The sequence below is a fragment of the Apteryx rowi genome, unplaced genomic scaffold (assembly GCF_003343035.1).
Source record: "Apteryx rowi isolate R43461 unplaced genomic scaffold, aptRow1 scaffold_2, whole genome shotgun sequence".
Lineage (NCBI taxonomy): Eukaryota > Metazoa > Chordata > Aves > Apterygiformes > Apterygidae > Apteryx > Apteryx rowi.
In genome coordinates, this window is record NW_020448307.1 from 234,902 (window position 1) to 248,112 (window position 13,211).

At 42.1% G+C, this 13,211-nt stretch overlaps 1 protein-coding gene across 1 annotated transcript in view; it reads left to right on the forward strand.

Moving 5' to 3' along the window:
• Positions 1–7,207, forward strand: part of CDC23 (cell division cycle 23) — a 12,661-nt gene extending 5,454 nt beyond the window's left edge. Inside the window, exons 10-16 of the mRNA XM_026063292.1 lie at positions 1–113; positions 263–382; positions 699–774; positions 1,204–1,265; positions 2,134–2,212; positions 2,310–2,429; positions 3,408–7,207. The exon at positions 1–113 is cut by the window's left edge and continues 15 nt beyond it. Of these exons, the coding sequence (XP_025919077.1) occupies positions 1–113; positions 263–382; positions 699–774; positions 1,204–1,265; positions 2,134–2,212; positions 2,310–2,429; positions 3,408–3,578 (741 nt within the window). The 3' untranslated portion in view covers positions 3,579–7,207. The remainder of the gene's footprint in view (positions 114–262; positions 383–698; positions 775–1,203; positions 1,266–2,133; positions 2,213–2,309; positions 2,430–3,407) is intronic.
• Positions 7,208–13,211: the final 6,004 nt, after the last annotated feature.

Consider the following 13,211-nt stretch of genomic DNA (forward strand, 5'->3'; position numbering starts at 1 on the left):
CTTTATTTCCAGAGAGCCTTGAAACTAAATCCTCGGTATCTGGGAGCCTGGACACTTATGGGACATGAGTATATGGAAATGAAGAACACATCTGCAGCTATTCAAGCTTATAGGTATCACTCATGCACTGCACAAAATAGTGTTGAGGTCTGCATGCACAAGGATTGGAGTAATATCTTCTGTATTTCCTTGTTAGTCTTTTGCTGAATTTTGTCTTGATCCTGACTGCTTCCTGGTTAGTGCATTTCCTTTTCTTTGACAGACATGCGATAGAGGTGAACAAAAGGGACTACAGAGCCTGGTATGGCTTGGGGCAAACCTATGAAATCCTCAAAATGCCATTTTACTGTCTCTATTACTACCGACGGGCCCACCAGCTCAGGTAGAGTCGAGAACATGGCCGCGTTTCTTGGTGTTCATTCTGAACTGCTTGCTGCCTGCTAAGGAAGTTAAATGCAGGAAATAAGTTGGGGAAAAGGGACAAAAGCATCAACCCCATGATTTGTGCAGTCTCACTATGCTGATTCCTTTCAGTTGTATTTGTTAACCCTTAGCAAAGGCTTTGTCAGTTATATGCCAAAGAGTGCTGTTCAGGAGTCTAAGTGACATTTCATGTAAAAGAGAGGATGAAGGACTCTGCCAGATACAGTCTCGATTGGCTGTTCGTTAAACTACATTTAGGAATTGCTTTTTTACAGACCCAATGATTCCCGTATGCTGGTTGCTCTAGGAGAATGCTATGAGAAGCTCAACCAGTTGGTGGAAGCTAAAAAGGTAAGTGAGGACTAAAATAGAGAGTAGGACAGGCTGTACGTTAGAATGTCTTCTAAGACGCTAGGTGGAGTTGCAGTAAAATTGTGTGGCTAGCGCTACCGGAACTCTCCCTTAGAGAGGGAGAGAGAGATGAGCACTTGTAGTAGCTGCTGCTATTTATTGCAGTCCTGAACCTAGCCTCAGAATGTAAGGAAGTGCACACAGCATGTTATTAGGGGCTTATTTAAACTGCTTCTGTTGTAATTATGATTAGGAAGTTCTGCTTCAATGTAACTGGAGCAGCTGACAAAAAGAGTTGTCTACAGGTTATATATGCCCCTTTCCTGGAGAGCTGTATAGTTTTCTGTTTCTAACTTGCTTGTGTGAGAGTTATGAGCTGCAGTCAGTTTTGTTCTGTGCTTGACTGACTTCTTTTTTTTTCCTTGGCAGTGCTATTGGAGAGCCTATGCTGTTGGAGATGTGGAGAAAATGGCATTGGTAAAACTGGCAAAGTGAGTATGTAGTAGCATTGAATCGTCAAGATTGTATTAAGTGGAATTAAAGCACTCTGATACCTATTGATGAAATAAATGGAAAACAAGTGGAATTGCTTTTAGGAAGTATTACTTTTGGAGCTATGTAATAAGTGGTATTCTTAGAAGGCCTTCAGTAACCACAAATCCTAGTGTCTAGCCTTAGCTTTAGGTTTCCCTCAGGACAATTACAGAGGGAGTCATAAGACAGTGTAGATTGGAAGGAACCTCTGAAACCTGGAATGATCTGGGCAGGCAGTGCCAGTACTTGTGTGAGTTATAGTGGAGCTTAAAGAAGTACATGCTCAATATTATATGAAGTAATAGATTGACTTTGTCCAATGTATGGATGCAACATGGGAGAAGGGTCTAACTTGCAATAGATGTGAACACTGATTTTAGCACCAATTTTTGTTGAGGAAGAAGTAATATAAAGGGAAGAAAGTGAAAGAGAAGGAAATGGGCAGGTGAAAGGTGAAGCTGCTGTACAAAGATTTTGGGGTGTAAGAGGGGAAGAAGGAGCACTGGAGGAAATAGCCAGTTAGAATAGGTTGGAAAAGGTCTTTTTAAAAAAAATTAAAATGTAATAGAATAGGTAAAGGTCCCTGTTTTGACTGTATTTGTAGCTGCTTCTAGCAGTTAGCATCTGGCTGGCCTCATGCTGGTAATCTATTCCGTGAAGGGCAGGACATTGTACATCTTGCAAATTCTAAAGGGAAAGGCCTGCCTAGTTCAGGTCAGGTTTAATAGGTACCTTCTCGTAGACCAAGAAGGTCTAGGAGTTCCTGCTCTGGGAGTCTTCCACAATGTACTTTTATTTCAATGGCTCATTTTTCTCCTTTTCTAGGCTGCATGAACAGCTGAATGAATCTGAACAAGCTGCTCAGTGCTATATCAAATACATCCAGGATATCTATTCCTGTGGGGTAAGGCTGTATCTTGGGAATAAGAGGGAGAAATAAACATGRTGTAGAACTACCTTGGAAGGCACTCAGAGATGGTATTTTCCCCCTGGTCTTGTAGGAGATAGTGGAGCACCTGGAGGTCAGTACTGCCTTCCGTTACCTGGCCCAATACTACTTCAAGTGTAAGCTCTGGGATGAAGCCTCAGCCTGTGCTCAGAAATGCTGTGCATTCAATGATGTGAGTAGTCACACAATCCCCAGTGCTCCCTTCTTAGGGGATCTCTGACATTGATCTTGGCTCCTCTCAGAGTAGGAGGAATCTTTTATTGAAGGAATGAGAGCTGTTTGCCATCCAGGTGAAGAATCATATCTTGAATGTTGTTGTGTACCTGATTTCTACTGCTGTTTGTGATTGACTAAAGTTGGGGAATACAGTATAGGTAGTAAAACTGAACCATATCATACTGGATTCATGTTCACTAAGTAAAAGAATTTGAGACTGTTTGTGGAAGTCTCAAGATTGCAGAAAATCTTGGAGATGAAGAAGGGCCTAATGGTCACAAGGCACCCTGTGTAGTACTGGTATTTACATGACCTCATGTTTCTGATCTTGTTTGTATGTAGACAATGCAGAGAATATAATAGTATTTGTTTTCTGTATATGACTCAATATCATGAGATTTTCTGAAGCTGTAAGTGAACAACTTGGATTTTTAACTTCAGCCTAGAAGTAGACTCTATAGCCATGAGTGCAGGGTGTTTGGCTTATCCTTAACAAAGCTGTCTGGAACTTGAAAGAGAAGAACCAGAATTTAGTTCATTTGAAATTTCTCCAGTCTACTTTTTGATGGAATATTTGGACACTGTTGGTGGTTGATAGTACCACTTTGGCCTGAAATATCAAAGTAACGTGAGAATGAGATGAGTAAAAGTAGTAAGGACTATTTAAAAAAAAGCTTGACATACCTTACCATTCTTGTTAAATAGCAGAAAACAAAAAAAGAGAGTACTTTTCATATCTTGCAGTCTTACAGAATGCCGAACTACTGTAACTTACATTGCTTACATATGGAATTTGACTCAGAAATCACCCATTCATAGGGATTTAGGCTTGTACATCAACTCATGCAACATAATGCGGGGTTTTTGTTGTTTTTTTTATATATATATATATATATATATATATAAAAAATATTTTTTTATAAATTATTTTCAGACTAGAGAAGAAGGGAAGGCCCTGCTGCGGCAGATCTTGCAGCTTCGCAACCAAGGAGAAACTTCGTCCACAGAAATTGCTGCTCCCTTTTTCCTCCCTGCATCACTGTCAGCCAACAACACTCCCACACGTCGTGTGTCTCCACTCAATCTGTCTTCTGTTACACCATGAACAATGCTGATACCTCTAAACTAACCTGTGCACTGAATGTGACATTGCAAATGAGGCTTGTTCCTGTTACTGCAACTAATTTCTTTCCAGTGAAATTTTTTCATTCAGTGCTGCCTTCACTTGGAGGGTAGGAATTATTAGAGCCTGCACTGAAGGCAGGTGTGCCCAAACAGGCAAAAAAGGTGCAGCCTACATGAAAGTGCCTATGCTGAGACGTCAGAATCTGCTGTACTTCTCACCAGATCATTCCAGTCAGAGGGCAGACCTGTTTCAATACACGTGATTACTCATAACTGAGAGTGGGGGAAGAGCTTGTCTGCTTAAGTTAAAACATRTTTGAAGTTTGCTGATTCTACCATGTTACCTCTGGCTTTACTGAACTTCTTTGGAGGACCTCTTAGTGGTATTATTGCTGCCCACATTAGAAACTGTTACCTGCCTTGGCTGCTTATGGACTTTTACCTATATCCAACTACATGGAAGATGTTCCACTAAAACAGTATGGGGCACTTAGATCTGCCCAGTGCTGTGTTGAGGGGAAAACAGAATTTAGAGCTGGAAAGTGTCAGAAGAATTTCAAGTAGCCACAGATGACAGCTGGTTGTTGTTCAGTCTGTGGTTCTGACAGATATTTTGACTTTGGGTAGAAAAGCAGCCAGTAGGATAGTATAATTAAARAAAAAAAAAAGATGATTAAGTTACTGTCCTTGGGCTTCTTCATGGTGCAACTTTCATGTGTACTGTAGCAAATGAAATTGGGTGAACTGGGATGGATTGTTTTGTTATGGATTGTTAGATCTGGTGGACTGTAGAATGCAGGGGATTTCTCCCCTCTGAGWCCGCTGGGTGCAAGATGTTCCCACGTCCGGCCAATACTGAGGCTGAGTGTGAGTTCCAAAGATGTACACATGCACCCATGCACTACAGACATGGCCATAAACAGGTTAACACAGACAAGAGGACAGTGCCTTTACAGCACTCAGTTAAAACATGAACTGCAGAAATGGCCTGATCCTGTTCCTGCTTGCTGACTAATCAGGCTTAAAGTTTGCTAGTGGAACATGGATATGCTCTCATTGACTTAGTTCTCATGCGTGCTCATGTTTACAGGTCTCTCCAGTCTCTGGCTGAGACCGGAAGTCTTTCCAGCATCCATGTGTGGACTTTAGGCATTCATGTGAAAGAAATACATTCAGAGTAGGGAGCACACACATACAGGAAATAGAAGTCGAGTTTAACAGAGGTATGGAACATGCTGTGGTGATTAAGCACGCTGCTCGGCCAGGCAGAGGCTACTGACCAGCAGCCTGCTTACTCACAATTGTCTGCTTTTATTCTCCCTGTCACTTCCATTTTCCCATGCTTGTTTCCCCCTGATCCACCTGCAGCACTTTCTTGATCTTTGATCCTTCCAATAAACATTCTATGACAGATTTTATTTGGTCCCACAATCCCCTTCAGACTTCTTAGAGCAAATTTGCTCTTCCTTTAAGACCCTTTCTAATAACCTGTGACAGCCTTACTGGTTACAAAGTTTCTGCTTAAGTCTCTTCAAAGTTACACTTGAGTCCTTCCTTTAATGGCCCATGGACCCATGTCTCAAGGCTTCTAGTGTCTGGTACTGTCTCAGTTACCTGCTGTTATCTGTGTGCTTAATTTATTACCTTGTCTTTTATGTTGAATAGCAGTTAACCAGATATCCTTACACATATGTGTAGTCTGTTCACAGTTCCACTAAGCTAATGAAGAATAGAGGTCAACAGCTTTGCTGACTTTGACTTGAATTATCTTGCTCATTGACAGGTAGGGCCTTTCAAACAAAGACAGCATCATGTTTGGGCTTTGCTTGCCTGGGAGGAATATGATTTTGTTTGTTTTGAGCAGTGACTTGTGAAGAAACACCAACAGTTTGGGATAGTATCAGTTTGATTTATGACCTGCAGTCTGACTTCAACCAAATTCTCTCAGTTCTATTCAGTTTCATCTTGTAAGCTGGATACAACTTGAAGCTATTTCTAGAAGTACTTGAGATTCCTGTAAATGTTTGGGAATGAGCAGTTATGAATAATCTGCAGATGTTTCTTTCTAAACAAATTCCAGTTTTCTCGGGCCTAATAGCTGAATCTCCCATTTAGTTCTGAAATTGTCTGAAGATTTCCTCAGGAGGAAATGTTCCAAATTTCAGCTGGACATCTTTTAAAGAAGATTATCCAAACTGTAGTGTTTGTAAAGGTCCTGCATTAAATTTGATATCTGGATATTACTGTGGGAGGCTGTCTATAAGAACTAACTGTGTTCACCAGATCTAAATACTGTAGCAGGACTGCTTTCAGCTGATGCAATGTACCTTGCCTGYTGAGTTTCTAAAAGGCCTTCATCGTCAGGAAAATCAGTGGAATTTGGAAGGCACCTCTTCCAAATACATCTACTTTAAATACCTATCTGTAAAAGATGCTGTAGGGTTGAACAATTATGACTAAGTTGGGTTGTCAGGATGCACTAAAGCCCAAGAAGGATTGCGAGTTCATTTCTTCTCTTACCCTGGCAGTTAATGCTGAGTTCAGAAACTTGTGTTTAGTGAAGGTGTGCTGACTGACGTGTTGCTGCTTTGTGTGTCTGCTATAGTATGCCAGCTCTGGAAGTGTGAAAATCCCTGCTTGTAATGACATCTGTCCCTCAAGATGGGAATGATTTATTAAGAATAAGGAGGAATTACACAGAAGTAGAGGTTACCTACTGTTTTAAGACTGAAGATGGAATGGGTTCTTGTTTTGGAATGTGGCCTATTAGTATATTTAGAACCACAAACCAGCCTACCAGTTTTTTGAATGTTCTAGTACGTACACTAAATAAGATTGTCACATCTTGTTACAAACATCAGTGACCTATAAAAACATCAGTAGTTTGTAATAACAGTTGGTGCAGTTCTTATGCCATCCACAGAGCAAGTTCTAATGTAAATTACACAATTAATGCAGCAAAACAAATCTGTTAGTTCTGTCTTTCCTTTCTGGTGAACTTACAAGCTTTATACTTACTATAAGTAATCCTTAAATTTATGGAAGCATTCTAATGGAGGAGGCACAGAAAAACTGGTCAAAATCTTAGTATTTTCTAGGAACGGTCAGTCTTACTGCAGAGAACTGTTAACATTGGCCCCTTAATGCTTTGTTAGAGCTTGCATGGAAAAAAAAATTTCAAAGTTCTATTTTGTTGCTATATTCATAGATCTCTTTAAAGGTGATACTGGTTTTAACATGAATCTCATTTACCAATTAATATTGCGCATCACAGTTAAATTTTAGAAACAACTAAGCTTTGGTTTCTAGACAGGTGTAAGTATCCTTCAGTACTTACTTATACAGTTTTTCTTCTATGTTATTTCTGTCCTGATTCAGTCATAATACTTTATTATTCATTTTTCACCTCTCCTAGAGTCCTTCTGTACTTGCATACTTGCTTGAAAGGATGTTGCTGAAATCAGCGATACTATCAATAGGTCTAGCTACTTCTCAAGCTGTTGTCCTTTGGAGGATCACCTTGTAAAACAATGCATCAGTTACTGTATTTTTTGAAACACTTTTACAAATCTTTAACTGCAATTAAAGATTGCTTTAGTCTTTGTTTTAGTGTTTCTAGYTCATATGCTGTTGCACTAGTTTTTTCCACAATTACAACTGGCCCACGTTATTTCCTGGACAGTCTGTGTGAGGTTTCGCTGATATCTTGGTATGTAACTTGATCTCTTGCATTCCATTCTGTGCAGATTAGGAGCTTTCCAAATCTTCTGTCTCTGAAGTTGTGGCCTGGTTGGATAGTTGTCTGTATTTATTTCTGCCCTTTGATTTATTAGTGTATGTAGCCACTGATCAGATAATACTTTTTGCTACCATTCACCTGGTGCTTTACTGTCAGTCCACCATTGCTACAGTGTTCTTGTTTCTCAGCCAGCAATTATCATGCGAGGAGACAATTCACAAGGAAGGAGCAGAACAGAGAATGAACATGGGATATGCGGGAGCTAGGGCAAGATCTTCCTTCAGCTGTCAGAACTTTGGACTCTTCTGTTCACACTCCCATATTCTCTTTTGCTTGAGTAACGTAGTAACCAAAGCTCGACTGTTATTTAGGCCATCTTCCTCGTGTTTTAATATTCTTGACTGTGAGTCAGAGCCCCTTTTCTGCTGCTTTGGGATATTTATATTGCCTTTGTGGTGGCAGATATTGACCTGTTACCACTACTTGAATTTGTCCACATTCCAAATTATCTTTGCTCAAACCTTTAAGTTATGAATCCACTTGTCTGCCCTCCTAATGTTTCAGTGGTACCTGGATACCTAAAACAGGGGTGTTTCAATGGAATCCTCTGTTTCTCTCCCGTACAGCCAGGCTGCTGCCAAACAYAACCGTTTGCTGAATCCAGAGTTAAACTATTTTTCCTGAAGAAACTAATCTCTAAAATACCATTCTCCTGTTCAGAATTCTGTGCTTGTTGAACACAGTAAATCTCCATAGTTACCAATTGCACTATATGATACATGAAATAGTTCTAAAATCTTCATTTCTTCTCAGTGTCAGATATATGATACAAGCTGCGTTGTTTGGTGATTTTAGAGGTCCTATCCAGGGCCCAGGGCTCTTAGAGTACACTGAGACTCCTGTATCTATAACCATTTTGGGGCAGTGTGTATTCCCGTTTTCCCCAGCTAAAGCTCTAATTGCTGGTTGCCCCCATAAATCATACACCAGTCTAGTCGGTAGCCCATGAGGGTCTTGGAGAGTCAGGCATGTCTATTGTGCAGAATCAAACATAGATCTGTCTGAACCAGCCTTTGCTCCTTTCTCTTTTGGCAGCTGCTGTTTAGCAGTTGTTCTGCAAGGGGTATGTGCTCAATTTCAGATATTCATGTTCTCTTCAGTTCATTCCATATTGGACTCCAATTCTTAGATTATTGCTTGCCTGATCCATTTCAAATTCCTCCAAGAAACCCCTTGCCTTTTCCTTGATCTTGAGAATAGTGGCTTTCCTCAGTTACCTTGTTTATTCCAGGCAGGTGGCCTGTTATTAGCAAAGGTGATTGGACTAGTTTACAGACTTTCTTCCTCTCTCTTTAAGTCTTTCTGTATCTATCTGTACTGTATAAAGCTGTTCTGCTTGAATGATTTTTACTGACTAATTTTTTCCATCTGTTACCAAGATAGTTCACTCAACTAAAGGGGTCAAAAAATGCCATAATGTAGCTGGAATCTACCTTGTGGCCTGTCTCTTATTTTAAGTACAAATGGCTGGAGTCCAGCTATACATGCCTGTTAACTGTGACTCCTGACTTGTTGCAGGACTGGATGTGACCTTGCTCTGTGTTTTTTTTTTTTTCCCCCCCCCCCCCCCCCAGCTTGGGCATTCAGTGTAGTATAGTGTGTCTTACTATGGTTCCTATGTATTAATTTACTTTTAATCTTTAAAAATAGTGGAGGAAAAATTCCATAGTCACATGATATATTTTTACAACTCTTCTGGTGCTGAGCTTCATATAGTAAATGAATACTGATATTTACATCTTAATAAGGAGATGCTGGGTTTTCTTTGGAATCTAGCTAGTAATTATGAAAACAAAAACCTGAGGCATGGCAAATGCTAATACCGTGCAAAATGAGCTATTTACCTGCCTGTATCATCTGGCAAGGGAGTGTGGAGAAGCATCATAAACATTTCTTCTTTGGAAATACTGTGTATTCCTTGTTAGGGAGGGAAGAGCCCTGATTTTTTTTCCACCAGGACCTCTGTGCACATCCGTTAACATGGATCGCAGTGAGGAGTGCAGTGGGCTGTTTGTCTACCCATCATGACATGACCTGCCTCCTCGCCCCTATCAGCCCTGCTGCTGGCAGAAGGGTCTGGGGAATGTTGAAAGTTTTCTGTTACTACACCAGTGAGCGGAGGACCGGACGATGGTGTGTCTGAAGGATGCTGCCAGGAGATGGTTACAAGCTGCATGTGCTGAAGCAGGTGCTGCCTAGTGCAGCCCCTCTTACAGCAGTGCTGCCGCGCGCTCGCGTGGCCTGCCACAGGGGAGCATCGCCTGGGTGGGAAGGGCAGTGCACTGGCCCGTGGGCAGCAGGTGCCATGTTCYTGGCCTGTGCAGGGATTGCAGTGAGCCCAGGCTGTAGTGGTGACCACAGCAGTGTGCCCAGGCAGTGCCGTTCTGTTGTGGGAAAGTGACGGGGGACTTACCCCTTATGTGGGGAGAGTGTGCAAGAAGCACTAGTTGACATAGCATCAGTATCAGTGTTGTAACTAACGCTGTAACTGCAAAGGCAGAAAGGTAGTTACACCTTTGTTTCAGAATTACTGTGGTTATTTACTCCTAGAAATCTAGTTCAGCCATTTCCACATGTCTTAGGGATGATTTTAACCACTTCAGTGAAATGGCATTTTGGTAGCTCTTTCCCTTTTATCCATGCTTCCTGTACTTCATGAGAGCAGTCGTTTTGGTGGGTACACCAGGAAACCTGCAGGTAAGGCAGTACCACCATAGTGCTTGGTTCTCTGTGCATTGTGTGCRCATAGCAGAGGGATCCTGTTTTCTTAATTCTGAGTATTGCTATAAATTGTTCTGTCGTGTTTTATGCTCCTGAGCACCCATCAAACCAGCATTTCTACAGTAGATGGGCTCAAGCAGTAAAACTGGATCTTGATGTATTTTGCAAACACTCCTAACTGCTACATGCAACTGTGAGTATATGAGTGAGGTCATTGGTAAAATTGTTGCCCTCCGCCCCCGCTCTCTTTCCCTTGCATAGCAGCATGCCCTTGCTGCTCCCTGACACTCTCACTGGTCAAGTAACAGAGAAACTTTGGATACCTCAGTCACAACAGAGAGAAAACAGTTTTGTCTCTCTTATCCAGAGGCTGGAAGTGCTCTTACTTGCAGGTAGAGATGGCCAAAGGGCAGCTAGAATAAGAATAAAACCACTCTGTGAGGAGAAAATATCCAAAGATTTGAAATACCAAAATCAAGTTTTTTTACTGGCATGAGAGAGCTCTGATTTATCAGAGTATTCTGACTTGTGGAATTATGGAAAAATATTTGCATGAATGATAAACACAAAGGTTGACCACCCATAAAATTTTCAAGTCCTATTTAARCATCATGGAAATCAGAGCAATTAAAGCATTTGATGAGGGTTTGTTTTTGGCCACGCAGGGGGAAAAAAAAAAGTTTCTCTGGACCTGTTCTTGAAAAGAGATTAAATGTGTTACCTGAGATACTCCAAAATATTTCAGCTAGAAGCAAATGCCTGCCCATTTGTTGGAGATCTTCAGGCCCAAACTGTTGAAGTTTGGCAAAGGGATAAGCAATTGAACCCAATCTTGCAACAGAAAATGTAAGGCATTCATAATACTAATAAGCATTACATAAAGCTGTACCCTGTGATTCAATTACCAATAATTGCTAATAGTGAATATAAATATCCATATAAATATTTGTCCAGGCATTACAGTATTCACACAAATGCATACAGGTATTGTATGAAGCACAGCCAAGTCTGGGAGAGTCGCATGGAAATCATCCTGTCCCCAAAGAGCAAATACTAAGGAAAAGAGCAAATATTAAAGAAAAAAGAGCAAATTGAACAACTGTTCAGGACTTTAAAATATGTTCATCAACATGATTTCTGTATTTGATCACTTCTGCTAATGTGTGTGGCTCAATAAGAATTTTTTTTAGTGTAGTCATTTATTTCCTTGTTTAAAAAATGAGTTAGTTGTTTTGCCATTTTTGCCTGCTTGTATTTGCTTAATAAATTGAGGCATTTCTTTACTCTTTCTATGAGTGCCTAAAACTTTTATCCCCTCTGCTATTATGTAACTTTATTTGGTTGAGATACTGTAAGATTTACATTTGAAATAAGTAGACTCTTTCAAAAACAAAAAGCTGTTTACTGTTTTGAACATAGGGACAGATTCTTATTCATTAGATAGTCTTGTAGAAATCGTTAGTTATACCTGAATTAAAAATGGCAGGGTGCAGCCCATAGTCAGCTGTTACACCAGAAACAAAACTGAAGAAACAGGCTAACTTAAAATTGCTTCTACATTCGGCATGGGCAGCTTAATGCATTAGTTGACTGGAAGCATAAAGTGTATTGACAGAATCACTGTTAGGGAAAGACCTAAATAACATCTGTAATAAATAATCAGAAAGAAAAATCTAACGGACTCTTATTAATAGACTAGATCAAATAAAGGGAAACTGTCTGCTCAAACACTCAGAGCTAAACTGATCACCAGATTTGGCACTGGAAAGGAGTTTCCCCCCAGGACATATAGGAGGGAATTCAGAGGGATTTTTTTGTCCCATGTTTGTAGTTTGAAGTGAGCAGTATTTCTAAGGCTTATCCAAACAGTTCCTGCTTTTGTAAGACTGCAAACACTGGTGCTACCCATGACGTGTTCCACACCCTACCTTTAGTCCTCGAGAGATGTGACAGCCTTTTACTGCTGGCTCTTGTCCATGGTGAGGTGCTGGGGATTGCTCGATGCTGGCTGTGCTGCACAGCAGCGCCGGTGGAATAGGCTCTGCCTGACCCTTCCCTTTTAACTATTCTGTGCATGCCTAAACGTGCGGGGACTGGATTTTGTGGTAACTGTACTCTGCAATTTGGTATGCCTAAAGAAAATTTACCAGAACATTGGTTAATTTTGCCATCAGTATCTTCTCAGGTGTTTTGTTCTGTTGGATATCTYCTGCACTTCTCACTTTGGGGGGAAAAAATTGCAATGAGGTGTTCTTTTAGGAGACTCTCTTGTTAGTACTATTCTTTTCCCAAATTATGACTTGTGAGATAAAGAAAATGCCTCCCAGCCCCYTTTGTTAAGCTTTATTTTCCTCTGTGCGTGGGCACAAAAATTAATTCAGCTGTAGCTGCATTTTGCAGCATTTATACACTGTACAGGAAGGTATTTACATCAGTACTGTGATTACAACGACCTACATCAACAGAAAGGGACTGCCGTGGTGCTAGTGGCTGTCTGTGCTGTTGGTGCATGTCAGGGCGCAGCGAGGGCTGGCTGCTCCCAGGGGACGGCGAGCTGCGGCCCAGTGTGGTAGGAAGGCTGCGGGGCTGGGGCCAGATGCTTTGCGCCCCCAGGGATGCCGTCGTGTTCCAGACACTGCTGCCCCGGGGACGCCCTTGTGCCCCAGAGGCCTTGGTGTCCTCATCCCCGGGATGCCCTTGTGTCCCCAGGACGCCCTCGTGCCCCGGATGCTGCCGCCCCGGGGACGCCCTTGTGCCTCAGAGGCCCTGGTGTCCTTGTCCCCAGGACGCCCTCGTGTCCCCCAGACACCCTCGTGCCCAGAATGCCCTCATCCCCCAGATGCCCTCGTGCCCCGGATGCCCTCATCCCCTGAACGTCCTCGTGTCCCCAGGATGCCCTTGTGCCCCAGACGCCCTCGTGCCTGGAACGCCCTCATCCCCTGGATGCCCTCGTGTCCCGGATGCCCCGTGCCCCGGGGAAGCGGCCCTTCCCAGCGCCGTGCGCCCTGCGGCAGGTACGTGGCGTGCGGGACCACCCGGCGCGTCCCCAGGGCAGGTGCCGGCGCAGGCCTCCCTCGCAGGTCCCTGCTCCCC